This window comes from Hylaeus anthracinus, unplaced genomic scaffold (assembly GCF_026225885.1).
Source record: "Hylaeus anthracinus isolate JK02 unplaced genomic scaffold, UHH_iyHylAnth1.0_haploid 4, whole genome shotgun sequence".
Lineage (NCBI taxonomy): Eukaryota > Metazoa > Arthropoda > Insecta > Hymenoptera > Colletidae > Hylaeus > Hylaeus anthracinus.
The window spans coordinates 14,564,671-14,581,415 of NW_026535289.1; the positions used below are offsets into that span (position 1 = coordinate 14,564,671).

At 31.2% G+C, this 16,745-nt stretch overlaps 4 protein-coding genes across 9 annotated transcripts; 2 read left to right on the forward strand and 2 right to left on the reverse strand.

Moving 5' to 3' along the window:
* The first annotated feature begins 603 nt into the window (after positions 1-603).
* Positions 604-2,535, forward strand: LOC128895148 (uncharacterized). 2 transcript variants are annotated; one of them, XM_054157468.1, is made up of 5 exons: positions 604-806; positions 880-1,001; positions 1,082-1,203; positions 1,293-1,369; positions 1,448-2,535. In XM_054157468.1, the coding sequence occupies exons 1-5, from the start codon at positions 680-682 to the stop codon at positions 1,603-1,605; spliced, it is 606 nt and encodes a 201-aa protein (XP_054013443.1). In that variant the 5' UTR covers positions 604-679; the 3' UTR covers positions 1,606-2,535. The 2 variants fall into 2 exon arrangements, with proteins under 2 accessions (XP_054013443.1, XP_054013444.1); XM_054157469.1 differs by having other exon boundaries at positions 883-1,001.
* A 419-nt stretch (positions 2,536-2,954) lies between these two features.
* On the reverse strand, positions 2,955-5,644 carry LOC128895138 (Golgi reassembly-stacking protein 2). Its single transcript, XM_054157440.1, has 7 exons — positions 5,409-5,644; positions 5,069-5,149; positions 4,735-4,938; positions 4,403-4,620; positions 4,249-4,333; positions 3,878-4,172; positions 2,955-3,802 (listed from the first exon to the last, which is right to left on the reverse strand). The coding sequence occupies exons 1-7, from the start codon at positions 5,469-5,471 to the stop codon at positions 3,456-3,458; spliced, it is 1,293 nt and encodes a 430-aa protein (XP_054013415.1). The 5' UTR covers positions 5,472-5,644; the 3' UTR covers positions 2,955-3,455.
* Positions 5,645-6,366: 722 nt separating this feature from the next.
* LOC128895139 (uncharacterized) lies at positions 6,367-9,790 on the forward strand. The gene is made up of 8 exons (XM_054157441.1): positions 6,367-6,727; positions 6,817-6,958; positions 7,038-7,246; positions 7,324-7,470; positions 7,564-7,799; positions 7,883-8,068; positions 8,139-8,301; positions 8,385-9,790. Exons 1-8 carry the CDS (start codon positions 6,572-6,574, stop codon positions 8,418-8,420), a joined length of 1,275 nt encoding a protein of 424 aa, XP_054013416.1. The 5' UTR covers positions 6,367-6,571; the 3' UTR covers positions 8,421-9,790.
* Positions 9,791-10,399: 609 nt separating this feature from the next.
* LOC128895137 (hyccin) lies at positions 10,400-16,723 on the reverse strand. Of its 5 annotated transcripts, XM_054157437.1 has the most exons (9): positions 16,073-16,722; positions 15,862-15,996; positions 15,453-15,578; positions 15,160-15,377; positions 14,943-15,089; positions 14,641-14,771; positions 14,443-14,559; positions 13,391-13,895; positions 12,638-12,770 (listed from the first exon to the last, which is right to left on the reverse strand). In XM_054157437.1, coding segments are annotated over exons 1-9 (1,533 nt in total). In that variant the 5' UTR covers positions 16,226-16,722; the 3' UTR covers positions 12,638-12,769. The 5 variants fall into 5 exon arrangements, with proteins under 5 accessions (XP_054013413.1, XP_054013414.1, XP_054013412.1 ...); XM_054157438.1 differs by lacking the exon at positions 13,391-13,895 and having other exon boundaries at positions 10,400-12,770; positions 16,073-16,716; XM_054157439.1 differs by lacking the exon at positions 13,391-13,895 and having other exon boundaries at positions 10,400-12,770; positions 16,076-16,715.
* Positions 16,724-16,745: the final 22 nt, after the last annotated feature.

The window sequence follows — 16,745 nt, forward strand, 5'->3', positions numbered from 1 at the left end:
AATTCGAGCCAAATTTGATTAGCGCCACCTCCTCGTTCATCATGATCTCCTGATACAAGAGGTAAGTATTGAGCAGAAAATAAAAATTATGATACCTACTCGTTCATTACATTCTCCTGATACTAAAATGTAAAATTTCCTCAGAATTTCGATACGTACCATGTATTTCTCGTGCCATCTCTTCGGCATTTCATTAATAGGAGACATTCTAGAAATTGAAGAGAATTAAAGGGAACTGTCTGGAGCCCTTAGGAGTTGTTAAGAGATATTAGGGGGTTTGGGAGGTGTTAGCGGGTGTTTGGAGACGATAGAGAGTGTTTGAAGGTGTTAGAGGGTGGTAGGAGTTGTTAGTGTGTATTAGAAGCTGTCAGGAAATGTCAGGAAGTGTAAAGGAGATGTTAGATATAAGGGAAATGTAAAATGCTGAAATTATAATAATTGATTTTCAAACATATTTTCAATTATAGTCCATTTTAAACTTTCCGCTGTAAATGGGCAACGTAAGATGGCTGATATTCCTATGTCCGTGATTTTGCCATTTCCCTAAATAATTCATCTTGATTTTAATTGCTTGCTATTGGTAGCATTGCATAGTGACAATTTGAAAAACGTGTCAACTGTCAGGATTGCCTTTGTAGAGTTGTTTTCGTGAATTACGTTACAAATATCTACCGGAACAATGGATGATATAATGGCTTTAAAAACTAAGCACATGAAAATTACAGATTCCCAGATGAAAAAGTTATTACAAGAAAAAATTAAGTTAATGGATCATGTTAAAACCAAACATGATGAACATTCTAACGGTAATTGTATTGTTATTTGTTTTTATACTTTTCTTACAGAACCGAAGGTGTTATTAATTTCTTTTTTTTTTAGAAGATGAAACGAGACTCGAAGAACTAATGTCAGAAGTATCCTCTATGAGAAAAACACTTGAATTTGAAAAGCAAACATTGGAGTACAAGCATCTCGATTTGTCTAAACATTTAGAGTACAAAGTAATTGTTTCTACGAGTTCAACATAATTTAATGTTTCCACTGTAGACATAAGAACAAATAAAATTAAATTTTTTTACAGAAAGATTTAGAAGCAGAAAAGAACAAATTTTTACAAGAAAATCAATCGTTAGAATTACAAAGAAATAAGCTTAAAGTCTGCAAACAAAATTCAAAGGATCAAGATCTGTTGGATAATGGAAGGTTTGTACCGTATTATGAATCATTAACACATTTGTATTATGTTTATGCACTATATCAATTTTCTAACATTTTACTATTATATACTATAGAAGAAAGTATATGCTATATAAAGAATTGACTAGAATACGATGGGATTACGAAGATCTTAAAGAGAATGTAAAGGGATGTATCCTTTCAGTCAATTATATACTTTCATAAACATTTCTTACTATGTGTAAAAATATATCCTTAATTATAATAATAGATGTGTCAAATAAAAGAGATTACATTCATCATTTTTCTTACAAAAATGAGATTACTAAGGAATTGACTGACCTTTTGTGGAAAGAAATATATAAATCTACTATTTCTAAAGAAAATCAAGATCCATGTAATAAAGACTGTATAATAGAAAATAAATAACAAATGTATGTTTTATATCTGTACACAACTTTACAAATACATCAAGTATACACAATTTCTTGGTTATATTTTTACAGCATTGTACCATATTTAATGTATAATTATAAGTTTCAAATATTTATAAATTCGTGTACCAATTTCTCTGTTTATTATTCTTATCACCTTATTCTTATCCTTAAAAATTTCAGATTTATGCTTCCTCCCCAATTATATTTTTAGTCTTCCTATAAATGATGTAACAAGTACCCAAACACAATTTCCAATAATTCGAAAGAGCAAAGTATCGAGAAGAAACTTCACTCTTTAATCATACAAAAATATTAAATCTGAAATCTTAAAGAAATAATTCAAATAACACCCCGATCATTGATATTGCAAATTTTCGAATTTGCGCGCCTTTAGTTCCTAGCGTACTTTCTGTAAAAATGTCGCTTTATGCAACGACAGGTACGTCTGCTCGGAGTTCTTAACCTCTATTATTAGTCGTGTGTTACACGAATAAGTGTATTCGAACATCTACTTTTGGTTACTGAAATTATCACGATATATTGACAACTGGTAACCAATTAATGGAAACATATTAAGCTTAAGCAACTGTGTACATATTTGGAAGAGAGAAATACGATCGTCAATTCGAAAAGAATATGTCAACGTTACTTCGACTCGTTCGTTCTCAAAGAAATACAAGCAGACTGGTCTGTTTAGCAGCGAAAAATGTAAAGATATCCGATGTCGCGTGTCGAGGCGTGTCATCGACACCTAAGAAAGACGAAACTGCCTCAATGGAACCGTACAAGGTGAAAAAGACGTGGGCTAGCTACGGATTCGATCATGAAAACGAGTACTTGGATCGACATTATATGCACCTGTCTTTTTTCACATGTATCAGTTGCCTTTTTGTAATCGGTTCATTCATAGTTGCTTATCTACCAGACCCAAACTTGAAAGATTGGGCGCGCAGAGAAGGATATCTGCAGCTTCGATATAGAGAAGAGAATGGCTTGCCCTTAATTGATAAAAATGTCGTGGATCCGTCAAAGTTCGTTCTCCCAACTGACGAGGAACTAGGAACGTTCGAGATAATTATATAAATGCCATAGAAATAACATATACATAGACAGAAATGAAGAAATAGCATTCTTATATCTATTGTAAGAAGGTTATTGTTCCGTACATATTTATGATATAATACTTAAATTTGTAATGATATGTACAATATGCAATAAAAAATTTTCATTACAAGCATCTTGTTTCTGAGTTTTAAAAACATTTGCATGGGGTATAATTTAAGGAAGGAATTACATTTGTGATCTTATATACATTAGCAAATAGTTAGTTTTTCATAGTAATTAAACTTAATGAATCTCAAGATTTATTCATATTTGCCATTTAAATAGTACACAAATGTTTTAGTTTGTCATTCGGTTAAAAACTAGAACTTGTAATCTTATGTAATAAAGATAAATTGTATAACAATTAATATTTCTTAAATTACCTATGTTATAATTGAGAACATAAAAATTATATAATTACAAACATGCACAACAAAAAGTGTAAGCGGAATAATTCACGTGTAAAGATTTAATACTTTTTTTTCCTCTTAAATGCTTTAATTCAATTCTAGTTTAACCGTTTACTTTACCTATATACAGAATTACATAACTCTTTTTCTCCCATACTTGAGGATTTGTGTACACCGCGTTCAGATTAGTAATAAAATACAAACGCACAAAGTAGAATGACACGATATAGTTGCAATATATGCATATGCGCCTTTATTTTACCTTCGTTCTTCAATATGTATATTGTTATAAAACAAAAGGACATCCTCGTTTGAAATATAACGATCGTTACTGAGTCGACGTTACTGTAGGCGTAGGGATGGTACTGACGCCGGTCATTTGATTTTGTTGAAGAACAGGTGTATAGAAGGATGTATTCTGCGGTAAACTCGCGCTAACGGTAATAGGTGGCATGCCGGGCAACGAGATTGGCGTTGTTACAACGTGAGATTGAGGCACGTTGAATTGCACTCCAGGTGACATTGGAACCATTACAGACGTGAAATCTTTCTGTGATCCAACAACACCAGTTGCTTCGTTTGAAAATGTATTTGTGCTGAACGTTGGTAAAGGTGGAGTAGTTGGCATCCCGGGTATATCCGGCATTACGTTTTGATGAGATGAAACATTGTTACCTAAATAAAAATAAAATATTACAAATAACTTTCACTTTCATAATCTAACTCTAAAATTTATTTATAAACACTTACCACTTGTAATATTGGTAGTACCTAGATTTGGTACAACTTGAGGTACAGGATTAGTAGTTGTAGATCCTCCAACAGTAGCAGGATTTAATTGTGGAGCGGTATATGTTTGTATGCTTGGTGTATACACAGTTTGGATTGTGGTGGTTTCAAGTTCAGATTTTGTAGTAGTTTCTTGGGACGAAATGTAATTTGGTGGAATGGAAAATCCTGGTGGTATACTCGTAACCATGTTACTTCCTCCTGTATGAGTGGTACTTGTTGTTACCTGACTCGACACAGTGGGCTTGGCATTGCTCTAAATAAAAATAAAATTATCAAGTAAAATATTTTGTATTTAATATAATATGAAATTAGAAGAAACTGTTATGTACCATGTACGAATTATTGGACTTATGCTGTTGCACGTTTCTAATAGGTATTCTATGAAGGTATCCGTATCCAATTCCACAACCCAAGCTACAAATACATTGAATTAACAAAACATTTAAATACAACGTTAACTATAACAACAACTAGTACAAATACCTTCCTTCGCCACCCCAGGTATGATTAGGTATAATGGTAACTTCTCTACAAGAATCGTCTTCTGTATTATATACATATAAGTTTAGAGATCGAGATTCGTGCGCCTCTATTAAAGTAAATAAATCCTCTGACTCGTGTAGAACTGAATCGGCACTGATAATATAGTCTGTGAATGGTCGCAGCCCTGCCAATTCAGCAGGAGATGATGGATGTACTTCCTACACAATACATGCATGCTATTGATACAAATGTTATTTACTTTTGTCATTTTTTAATTGTGGTCCACAAAAGATTATTATATAATCATCCTTTGTTTCTGTATATATACTCACAAGAACATGCCAAACATTTTCATTGGAACCTTCGAAAGAACAAAACCTTATGCTAACTCCAAGAAGACCCTGTCCACCCCATGTGAGACTAGGTACTATAACAGTTTGCCTGACAGATTGTGTTTTACTACTATACACTGTAATTGATAATTTTTGGTCCACGCTGCTTTTGAGTAATTCTTTTAACATGTCATTATCTTGATTCTGAAAAAAATTAATTCAGATTAAAACATGAAATACCAAACCATTGTGTATGTATTTAAAATTTATATGTCTTCTTTAATAATCTATAAATGTAAAATATTCGTTAAAAACAAAAACAATGGGAACATACCAGACGTGTATTTCCAATAGCCACAATGTAGTCAAAGAATGGTTCCAGGCCAGCTTTTTGTCCAGGGGAACCATCCTGAACCTGTTTCAAATGTGAAGACCAAAATACATTCCAATTTACTACACGTATAATAGAAGAACGATTACAGTGATTTAAGAATATATCAACATCCGAATTGTAATCCAATATTTAATATTGAGTATGTAATACTTTTGGTGAAATTTAGTAATTTATATATGCTAACATAGTTTGCTATTTCCAGTTACATAAAAATTTGCTTGTTAAAAAGGATAATGTGAAGTTGCAAAACGGATTAAAGTATTCTGACAAATTCACTTACCCTTAGTACATGGTAACCTTCTGTCCCACCTCCTGGTATTTCAATACTCTGGGAAGATCCCATTTCTGATCAGCAAATCTTTTAAGTCACTTGGTCTACAGTAATAAAGACCATTAAAACAATTGTTGCTTAGAAATTAAGAATCAAAATGGAAAAATATGTATCGCGAGAATATCGTACAAACTCGTTGGTGACGTTGCTGATCATATGCAATCTGTGGTTCAAGTATGCTCAGGATTAATTCAGTGTTACCAATGTGAATGCTCCTTTTTCAAATGAGTATACTTTACAAGTATCGATTCTAATTTCGAAATTGATTTGTAATATCGATTGGAATTGTATTTTTACGTGGTTGATATATCTATTACGAAATCGGTTAATAATATTAAAATTGGGTGTAGTATTTTTTAAATAAATAGTGATACGAAAAAAAATACAAGTCAACGAGTGGTCAGTAGTAGTAAAAATACTGAAAAAGGGATTCGTAATTAATAAACTTGTAACATTTAGAATTGTTTGCATAGTTTTATCAACATTATTTTGTAACTATAATACTGACTTGGCACTAGCGGCGCCATCGGTGGGAAAATGCCCAAGTTTGTAACAAAAATAGTTCCCACCGTTTCTACTAGATGACGCCACCGATTTCTTTAATAACAATTTTTTTTTTTTTCAGCAATCCATCATTAATACGTTTCTTGGCTTCATATCTCTGCAACATATTAGTTTAGATTTCAAATTTATTATTTGTATGAATTGTTATTTAATTCAGCAATAATTATAGACCCCTTTTGTTCGTGGCGCCATCTAGCGACAACATGGTGTACTATTTTAGCTACAAACTTGGACGTTTTCCCACCGATGGCGCCAGTGGTGCCATTTTTTATATATATATATATATAAATATATGCAAAATTAAATTGTTTTGTAATCGATAGAAATTATTCCTTTTAACATCCATTTAATAAATAATAAATGAATTAACCACTTATTGTTGTGTTATAAAGCCAAGAATCGTACCAATTATGGATTGTATATATAGTATAGTTGTCCCATCATTTGCGCAAGCGTCTCACATTTAAATAACGTTTGTAAACAACTGTCTCGCATTGTTTAACTACTCGAACAGTTTCTACTGTCAATATAAAGTACAAAAAGGAAAGATGGATTCAGATATAGAACAAATTCATAACATTGTGCTCGATGCTCGTCTTCCATCAAGTACAAATCATTTGAAAAACCCGACGGAGCAGTTCGTAGTAAATTTAATAACAACATTTCTTCGAAGATTTCATATCGACGTCGGAGCAATTGATAAAGTGAGTGATATTATCATAACATTATTCATTACAATCGTTTCTTATTGCCTAAGTATAGTTTTACTGTTTTATATAAATTCAAATCGTAGCCAACAATAGAACAATACGATATAATGTCGTACAGCGAAGACACAGAAATAATTGGGATCATAAATTTGCAAGTTGCTATGATACAGTTATGTGAACGAATATATATAAAAGAGTTATGTATTACGGATATCATTAGTCCAGGTATACATTTTATTTACATTTGATACATTTAAAATTGAAAACGAAATTGTCCCAATTAAAATATGATTATAACGACTAGGTTCAAAAAGGGTACGCAAACAAGCTAAATTTCTTGCAAATTTTATACTATATGCGACTACCAAAGAGTCAGACATAAAGGACAAAATTAGTAAAATTAAAAATAAGGTGAAAACGTTACAGGACATAATAGATAGAAAGAATGAAGCAATAGAAATGATAAACAACAAGGCATTGCATACAGCAAAGCAGTTGTCATTGAAGAATCAAGTAATGTTTTTTTAATAAATTAATTTATATCCAAGCTAACTTATATCTATGATCATTGATATTTTATGTTCTCTTAGTATATCGCAGACATTCAAAAACTACAGGCCAGACTTGAGAATAACAACAAAATACATGCCGAAGTATTGGCAAAAATGTCTTTGGAAGAAGAGAGAAAGCAACCATTAATAGAACTTAATGGATCTTATAAAGTAGAAGTTTTGAAAGTAAGCTAAAAATTTAAAAACAGAATTTAAATAACAAGTGTCTAATCACGTATAAACTTGATACAAATAGCAGTGTATCCAATGTAATTACAGTTGAGCAAAATTGTAGTGGAATTACAATCAGAAATTGTGAAGTCTCCTGAGAAATATAAAATGCGTTTAAAGGAGTTGGAAAAACAACAGACTTCTCAGAACAAACAGCGCGAATTGATGCAGCAGACATGTCAGGATAAAAAACACTTAATTGAACAACAGAATGTTTTTCTGACTTTTATCCAGAAACAACAGAAAAAATTTAGTGAAGTTCCAGATACAATTGAGCAATTGAAGTACTTTTACAATTATATTATCAATGTGTAATTAAAGCTTTGGCTTGTTGCTACATCATTTATATATAAATATTTTTTTTCAGAAATATAACTGCAGCAGGAGACAGTAGCAAAAAGCAAATTGAAATGCTCAGAGCAGATATAAAGGAATGCGAAAAAAGACTGGAGAGGCAAAAAGATGAACGGAAAGAGAACGAAATAGACGGACTTTGTGCACAATATGATGAACGTCTTTCTTCTTTACGTAATTTAAATATCCAATTATCAAGGTATTGCAAAATACGATAAATAATATAACAAGATTCATTCAGATTTATACAAAATATGTACTAATTACAGTAAGAAAAAATTATGTCAAGAAGAATTAAAAGAAGTACTTGTTAAGTATAACGAAGACTGCTTAAAATTGAAGAAAATGCAAAGTACTATAAAAAAATTGGAAGATGAGACAGTAGGTCGTCTTAAGAGTTACCAAGATAACTGGAACAATGAAGTATTGACTGTAAGTTCAATTATAAACATTTACTATTAATGTAATATTAATTAAGTCAATATTATTCTTTCCAATTTTTCCTATGTCAATAGGAGAAAGCATTGTGGGAAACATGGATGAATCGTTAAAACAAATATACATACATTTTCATAAGACTATCTTCGATTATTGATAATATTGTATGATAATAAAGCACAAATAAAATTAGTTTTTAATATTTTGTTTAATTGCACGTGTTAACAATATATTTTACATAATCATTTATATATATATATATATATATATATATTTAACTGTACCTATTTATCTAAATATTATTTTTATTATTGTATTATTCAGTAACTGTGAAACATTAATATTTGGAATGATAATAAATACGCAAGGTAGTAACAGTATATGTATATAATTTATACAATAAATAATATAAGTACTTCGGTTCTCTTATTATCTTGTTTCAATATGTATTTTTTATTACGGATATTGCCATGTAGTTTCGATATTCATGACTTTCAATGCTTCGGTATTCAGATGTTTTCTACATATATATATATTGATAGGGGTAAATGTTTCATAAAGATCTTCTACTTTTTCAATGATAACAATGAGTTTTACTTATTTAGGTGAGGTTTTTCTTGTATTAAAGTTAAATTCAAATAAGCCGTATACTTGTTTTAAATTCAAAGTACAAAAATTTACTGCATTCGTGAAATTTATCATTCGCCAAAAATATAAATTCTTACTGCCTTTATACAAAAGTTATTTCGGTGTATTCGTTAAGAATTAGAAAATAATTAAAACACTTCAATATCATAAAACCGTTACTCGTCTTTTAACACATTAACGATTACAAACATCCAAGTAAAAATTTTGCATTAAACTTTTTGTCGAAGCTTTAATTTGACATATTTGTTCAAAATGTATTTCATTCCTAAAGAATGTGTAATTACGATTAAAAAATATATTCATAAAAATATATACTATATTGTGTATTCACAATTGTTAATGTGCTAATTGTTGTTTCGTCGTTACGGAAAAATGGAACATTTTGTGCAGTGGATTGAAATGTAGCTTTAATTTTGATACAACTTCGTTAAGAAATTTTAGAATACTGTTTTACCAATAATCGTGTAATACAAATTATTGATAGACTCAATTATACCTTCTGTGCAATAGTTCTGTATATTATATACATATTGACAGTTTTAACAATGTAACAAGCTTTAACAGTATGATTACAAACTAAAATAATGTACAGTATTTATAACAGCATATACACGAATTATCATGACTCTATCTGCACAAACGTACAAGATTCCGTGGTTATTATTTCACAGTTCGTAAGGGTAATTAGTATTTGTCGTAAAACTGGAAGGTATACACTATATACATAATGTTCTGTTTTGCAAGTATCTATATACGAAAGGTCCAAGTGCACGAGAGAATTCGTTAAATATTTATACAGCGAGGACTTTAATAAATAGTGTTCTCTTGCCTTTTGTACAAGTATTTCAACAAATTTAATAAACATTTACCTTATTACCTTCGCGATACTATTTAAAGATTTTCTCTGTGCAATTCTTTAATACTCATAATCTGTACTTCTCCCCATTGTTCGTATAATTTATAAAACACATTGCGCAGTGAGCGCACTGTGTTTAATACAATGTAGTATACAATCGAACTAAATCTGTAAAACTTAAGTCGTCGATACAATTCATTTGATTAAATTACTCTACGTGGCAGTGATACAGAAAAATAACTTCTAACTTGCTTAAAAATAAATTAATCTACGAACTTGGTTTTCTACTTTGTGTATGTCTGGAGATAATTTGTTCATGGTGTGAATTATTCGTACAGAACTTTCTAAATGACATAAAAAATAATTCGTTCAAAATTTGTTATTTCTCTAAATAGTATACTAGATGTATGTATTAGAAAGAGTTTGTTTATATTTTCCAAAGTCTTACCGATTACCAAGGGGCTATCTAATCGAATGCTTCTAATATTCGAAATATAAAAAAAACAATACAGAGATGCGTGTCGAGCGCGATATTTTATTAATAATAAAAAAGAAATAAAAACAAGTTTTATTTTTTTTTTATATATAAAAAAAAACGTTGTGTATCGTTGATAATTATAAAAATATACAGAAATAAGAAATAATTTCAACCTCCTATTGCAACATAATACATTTAAATCTGTATGTCATACGAACAACTTTTCAATGAAGCTAAGATTAAAATATATATTCTCTCTCACAAAGATAATATTTCTTTTATTGATATCTCACAAAACTATGTAGCATAAGCTTTCTTAAAGAGTATGACACAAATCAGCCTTCTTTCGTTATGTGATAGACTGAATTAGATGATTGTTCAAAAGTTGTAGAAGCATTATAATAATTAAACATGTTCGTATGAATGTATTGTATAATTCTTTTTGTTTTAATATTAATATGCGTATAACTTTTTTTATGTTGAACACTCTGATTGGTTAAAAAAAATTAACGGTAGACGTTTCATTGGACTAACAATAAGTAATAATGTGATGCAATATGCAGTCTTTTCAAGTAAATACCAATTCCAAGATTTCATATCTTTCGACATGATTAATTTGACTTTTAAAATTATTGTTTATTGATATTCCTTTGAATATGTTTCCATTGTCATAGATAAAACAGTAAACAATCAATGTATATTTTTGAAAGGAACTTATTTTAAACAAATTTTTGTAATCAGCACATATTTTTAAGTATAAATCCACTACTAATTATAAAGATTTATTTTCCAGTATTTTGCTCCACATATTTTTGATTAAGAGTGATGTTATACTAAATGAGAAACTTTGATCGTAAGTATAACCTTGTATGTAATTCAACGATATTCGTATAATTATTTTAAATAAATGTCAATTACAATCATGCATAAAATAAACAATCTACGAATCGAAAGACCTTAGATCTATTAATCTTACGATTATGGAAAAACATTGGTACAAATTATTTCGAATTTGTTACAAGATAAACATGATGTTAGCTAAAACATTTCTTCACGTAGAAATTCATACAAAAACACATTTTTATCTAAACATAACTTACAGACAACTCTATGCATATAGGCAGGCATAAAGAGGTATATTATAGAAAATATGATTGTTAGGAAAATTATCCGATTTTTCTAAGTATATTTTTTATACTGTCTGAAAAGACAAGTCAGTCGTGTTATATTCTGTTCACAGAGTATCCAAAATTTAAAGATATAATAAATAATATTTTCCATGAAAATACGAAATACTTCCGATGACTTTTGTATAATCTGTAATCGTTCTTACTTATTTGTTGTGCTTTACATTTTGCAGAAAAATGTTGACACAAGTATAATACCATTAAATTTGATAATGAATATAATTTAAAGGAAAATATAAATAAGTACATTTTCTTTGATTTAAAAGTATTTATGTATTAAATTATTTAAATATTAGATCGGTAACGATTAAAATTATAACATTTTTCCTTTTTTTGTAACAGAAGTCTGGTCATACTTCCTAATTGTTAAAATCATAGAAAAATTATAAGTAAAAAGGTTTGCGAAAAGCATAAATCTATTTAATACATTAAAAGACGTGTCGTAAAGACAATTAACAGAACCCTTTAATATACATTTATATACATCCATCAAAGGAAAACGTACATTGTTAGTTATTGTTCCCTTCCTCGTTATTTGTTTTCAATTTTCTAAACTAATTACAGAGATCGGTATAGTAATGAGCCATTTCTAAAACAACTCTGAATACGATGAATCCTCTGTTTCTAATCACAATATACTTTCTTCAAATGCTGCATTAATATTTCTTAGAAACCCTTGTGATCCAACGAAAACATGTATAAAATATGTTGTGTAAGTTTGTAACAATAGAAAAGCATAAATTATACACAACCGATTTAACAGAAGAATGTAGTTGTTCAGTATAGCCCACTACTACTATTTTTCTTGATTTATCTCGGATAATTTAAACAGAGCTAACCTGAATAGACGAAGTCAATGGTTCTGTTTCATTATGTGTTCTTAGATTAATAGGAGTTTCCATATTAGTATTATCTATATCGCTGCTTAATGCAAGACGTTCCCCCTCGATCAAAGAAACATTAGAGTCTCGATTTCCATCGATCTCCGTTGATTCACTATTTAACATTGAGGAACTACCTTTGATACTCTCCTTCGAAGTTGCCTGAGATCCAAGTTTTTTCTCTTTTTCTGACGCACCGACATGAGGAGCCTTGGTTACTTTGCCATCCTTTTCCCGTGGCTTCTTCCCAAGTACCGGGAAATTCGTTATCTTTGAAGCAGTCTTTTGATCCTTCGATTGTCTCATTGAACCAACTCTGTTTTGCTCGCCGGCGTCTTCTTCTGTGATCGATACAAGATTGCTCTTACCTTCTCCTCCAGAATCTTCCTTTACTACTTGAATCGGTATGTCATCTAAACAAAAACAAAAACAGAAAAAAATATAGATGTATATTATCACTAAAATTCAACAAAAGTATATCGAAGTGTAAAGCAAAAAGTAACAATGTTTACAGTGTCAAGCTTCTTAAGTTCGAAAAAAACACGATTATACAACTTACATTGTAAGAATAAGGTTCAAAGCATTGAAGGTTTATTCTAACAATGCAAGTTTTGTCCATAATTAGTAAACAGGCGAAACAGTCCATAAAACTTTTTATTCGAATATCACAATGCCATACGCTAACTTGTGCTTTTACACAAACATGAAATGGAAGTTGATAATAAAAGAGGAGAAAAAGTGAAAGGATTAGAGTGAACCTGCATTAGAACGTAATTTGATATCTTCAATGCAATCAAACATGCCGAAAGTTCATGCAATTCCCCATTGTGTGGTGGTTCGATATACATAATATGGTTAGGCTTGTAATTGTATGGTTCTTAGATGATGGTGTCTCTGAAATGAATTATCAATAAATGCATAAACTGCTGCTAATTAAATCGTTTAACGTTACGTATCGTAACAGCTAAACTGCCGTGTGTTTATTGGAAAATGTTTGGTAATCCTAAAGTGCTGAAACTGAACACTAGAATACCATGTATGCGTCGATAGAACAACAGTTGTAATATAACTGATTGATTTATTTCCTTCCAAATGTAAATTCTCCATCGATTCGTGGATCACTTCTCCTAGAACTTGCTCTTCCAATACGCTGTACGTATGCCCATCAGAGCTGATTTTGTCCTCGTTGTAAGCCCAATCAGAAGTTTTCTTGTGCTCCTTTCTCATTCGTAAATTCGTCTTCGATGTATGATCTTCGTTATGTTCAGATGTAATTTTGTTCGCGTGCTCTTTGTTCCTTTTAGGAGAGGATTTGTTAGGTGAACACTGATTACTCAACACAGTTCCACGTTTAGAACTCTCCAATGAAGACGAACTGACTTTTTTAATTCTGGCTTTTTCTTCGTCCGAATGAACGATTGAACGCTTTGACTGCCAAGGGAACCGTTTCGATTTGCTTAATACTGCTGTTAGCTCATCATCTTCAAGTTGAGTAGCGCTGCTCAGTTCGGCCGCGAATAACTTCTCATCCAGATCGTCTAATGACACATGTTTGCAACCAATGCACATTTGCTGAATATCCAGTAATTTTTTAAATGTGTTTATAATTGTATGAATGTTCAAACTTAATTCTGTCTTGTACGATTAAAACAAGTTTCCTGATACGAATTCAAAGGACAATTTGATTCGTATGAATAATTAACGATTGCTATGTACATTAATCTCTAGACATAAATTAAAATATATTTACAAAGATGGTTCTGCATGCAATAATTGTACAATGGACACATATTATATTCGTGCATGTTCATTTCGGTACGCTTGACTTTCTGTATATGTATATGCAGCGTATTTATCTTAGACTTTCCTTTAACAATCGCTATACGACGACATGATAACATTGATAACATGCTGATTAGTCGTAAATGATCTAATTAAAAACAAAAAACTCCGTATACTGTGCAAAAAATACTACTATGAAACAAACATTAATAAAACACTTGGGGGCATTAATTTGATGAATTATTTTTCGATGACAATTATTAGTAGACATTAAAAGATAATTTTCAACGTGTAACAGCGCACCTGGTAATTTTTTAGTTCGGAAGGAGGCATTCGTGATCATCGATTTAGATACCGTCGCCGTTGCACTTGGTGATAACGCGACGCTAATGCCAATTGGTCCATCGCTACTGAGGTGACCTGAAATTATTAAATACTTTTATGACACTCACTGCTCCTTATTACTGGCTATCGCAATATTTAAATCGACATTTCGCATACCTGATGGCCCAGAACTGGCAGAATTGCGTATAGCGTTTGTGACTAGCATAACATCTGGGTATGCTTCGTAACATGCTCGATTATGAACATCTTCCACTGCTTGGTTTCCTAAATACCAGCAATCGTTATACCTGCAAATATATGTTACTCCTTACTTATATGATTTTGTGTTATATGTACGTAATACTGAACTCTAGTAAAAGAAGAGGATTCTATTATATAGAAGTATTTCTTTTAGTCTCTTAAACTAAATATTTGTTGATTTATAATTTACTATTAACAAAAAGTGATGTATTACACACATAGCAAAATATACAGCATGCAAGAATTCAAGGAGAAATTGACTGGACACGGGTATACGAGGTAAAAGCCTCGGGACAAAACTAGACTCGCTTCCGTATGAAGATCGTTGATGATGTCCAGGTTTCATAAATCCTTGAGTAACAAGCCTGTAATGAATTATTAAATAAATCGTATGAAAATACGTTAAGCGTATGAAAAGAATAAATTTCACCTTACTTGGTAGCAACTTTGCATAATTGTTCCAAAGCGAATTTACTTATGTAACCAAGCTGTTGATTGTAGATAAAGAGAAGAGCGGTCATAACTTTCAATCTGTTCTGGGCATTCAGTGTTTCTACTTGCTGTAGCGGCCCCCAACTAACTAATTTTGTATTACATTCCTCGAATCTGCGTACCGCATTCTCCGTTAAAGAGGCAGGTGCTAAACTTGCAGGCTGTGGAGTAGAGGCAATAAATGTTACAAATGAAATTATATGGGTGTTCCATTTGTATTTATTCGTAATAAATACCTCGTGAAATATGGAAAGCATCGCAAGTGATGGTAATCTAAAAGAAATTGCTTTCTGCTGTCCAGATTTATCCACTATTTCGAGATTGTACAATCCAATCAACAATGTTTCTACAGATCGACAGTTCTGTAAAAGAAGTTCAATTCGAATTAGGTAAAAAGCTAGTGTATAAGTTAAATGTCTTCTTCAAATAAAAATGATAGATTACATGTTTGATCTTGATTCACCTATGTTCTGTAATTAAGTAAATGACATGATAGTTGTTCCATACTAGTCAAACTTAAATTATAGTTAATTAGAATTATATAACATTCATTTCCATACTTTTCAAATGTCATGACTACATGAAACATTAACGACATTCTCATTTAATTGTGTCTTTTCCGTTTAATTGCATACATAGTCTTACCTTAATATCACCGTGAGCTGCAGAATTTAAATAAATGTATACTAATGTTGGCAAAAACTGCAAGGTAAACCTCTGCAATTCCGTTTCCCGAGAACGGTAAAAATTGTATAACTGATCGCATACGGTATCCACCAGCTGAAATTAAAAATGATTTAGAAAAACTTAGATTGACAAATAGTCATGTGTATACATACATATATAATATACTAACTACCTGGCTATATTTACTACGTTCTTCCAAGAGCACATAAAGCGCTCTGACAATCTCGTTGTCTTGCAATAAAGTGGTAGCGAAAGTGTGGAGCTCCGAAAGTGAGACATCCGCGCAGTCTGCCAACCATTCATTTATCAAGCTCTCCGTCATTTTTACTTTCCTCTCGCCTGTGTCAATAAATCAGGATCTTGTTGATGAGAAATTTCGGCATCCAAAATAAATCATTCAGCACTTTGACGATCATTACACTGATTATCAGGGATTATTAGCTGTTCACAAACAACTTCTACGAACAATGCCTCGAGCATCCATCGTTGGTCTAAATTAAAGTCTATTCTCGTATTTTACGATAATTTAATCCTAATTCGAGGATCGAGCGGTTCACTGTCGACAACTGTGATGAAGTGAAATATCGTTAACATCGCTTAACGTTACTGTCACGAGCAATTTCGGCGTTAAGTTCCGGTCTTTTAATCTTGATAACGATCACTCTCTTATCAATCAGTAACAGTCAACAGAGCTTAAACTTATTCAAGATCATGCTCGAACATCTTAAGATCATCTCCATGTCTTTCCTGAACGACACTCGAATTTCAATTGCGAGTCTGACACTTGTAACAACTTGTAACTACTGCGATTGAATACGTAGTACATAGATAGGCATGTATCT

Bases quoted from the DNA above. Each gene is read 5' to 3' on its own strand.
- LOC128895148 (XM_054157468.1), top strand. From the start codon at position 680: ATGGATGATATAATGGCTTTAAAAACTAAGCACATGAAAATTACAGAT. The intron at 807-879 runs GTAATTGTATTG...TTTTTTTTTTAG, and splicing joins ACATGATGAACATTCTAACG to AAGATGAAACGAGACTCGAA. The intron at 1,002-1,081 runs GTAATTGTTTCT...ATTTTTTTACAG, and splicing joins CTAAACATTTAGAGTACAAA to AAAGATTTAGAAGCAGAAAA.
- LOC128895138 (XM_054157440.1), bottom strand. From the start codon at position 5,471: ATGGGATCTTCCCAGAGTATTGAAATACCAGGAGGTGGGACAGAAGGT. The intron at 4,939-5,068 runs GTATGTTCCCAT...AATTTTTTTCAG, and splicing joins CTATTGGAAATACACGTCTG to AATCAAGATAATGACATGTT. The intron at 4,173-4,248 runs GTACATAACAGT...ATTTTTATTTAG, and splicing joins AGTCCAATAATTCGTACATG to AGCAATGCCAAGCCCACTGT.
- LOC128895139 (XM_054157441.1), top strand. From the start codon at position 6,572: ATGGATTCAGATATAGAACAAATTCATAACATTGTGCTCGATGCTCGT. The intron at 6,728-6,816 runs GTGAGTGATATT...TTCAAATCGTAG, and splicing joins ACGTCGGAGCAATTGATAAA to CCAACAATAGAACAATACGA. The intron at 7,247-7,323 runs GTAATGTTTTTT...ATGTTCTCTTAG, and splicing joins AGTTGTCATTGAAGAATCAA to TATATCGCAGACATTCAAAA.
- LOC128895137 (XM_054157434.1), bottom strand. From the start codon at position 16,225: ATGACGGAGAGCTTGATAAATGAATGGTTGGCAGACTGCGCGGATGTC. The intron at 15,997-16,075 runs GTAGTTAGTATA...TTTTAATTTCAG, and splicing joins AACGTAGTAAATATAGCCAG to CTGGTGGATACCGTATGCGA. The intron at 14,772-14,942 runs GTGTGTAATACA...ATATATTTGCAG, and splicing joins CATGCTGTATATTTTGCTAT to GTATAACGATTGCTGGTATT.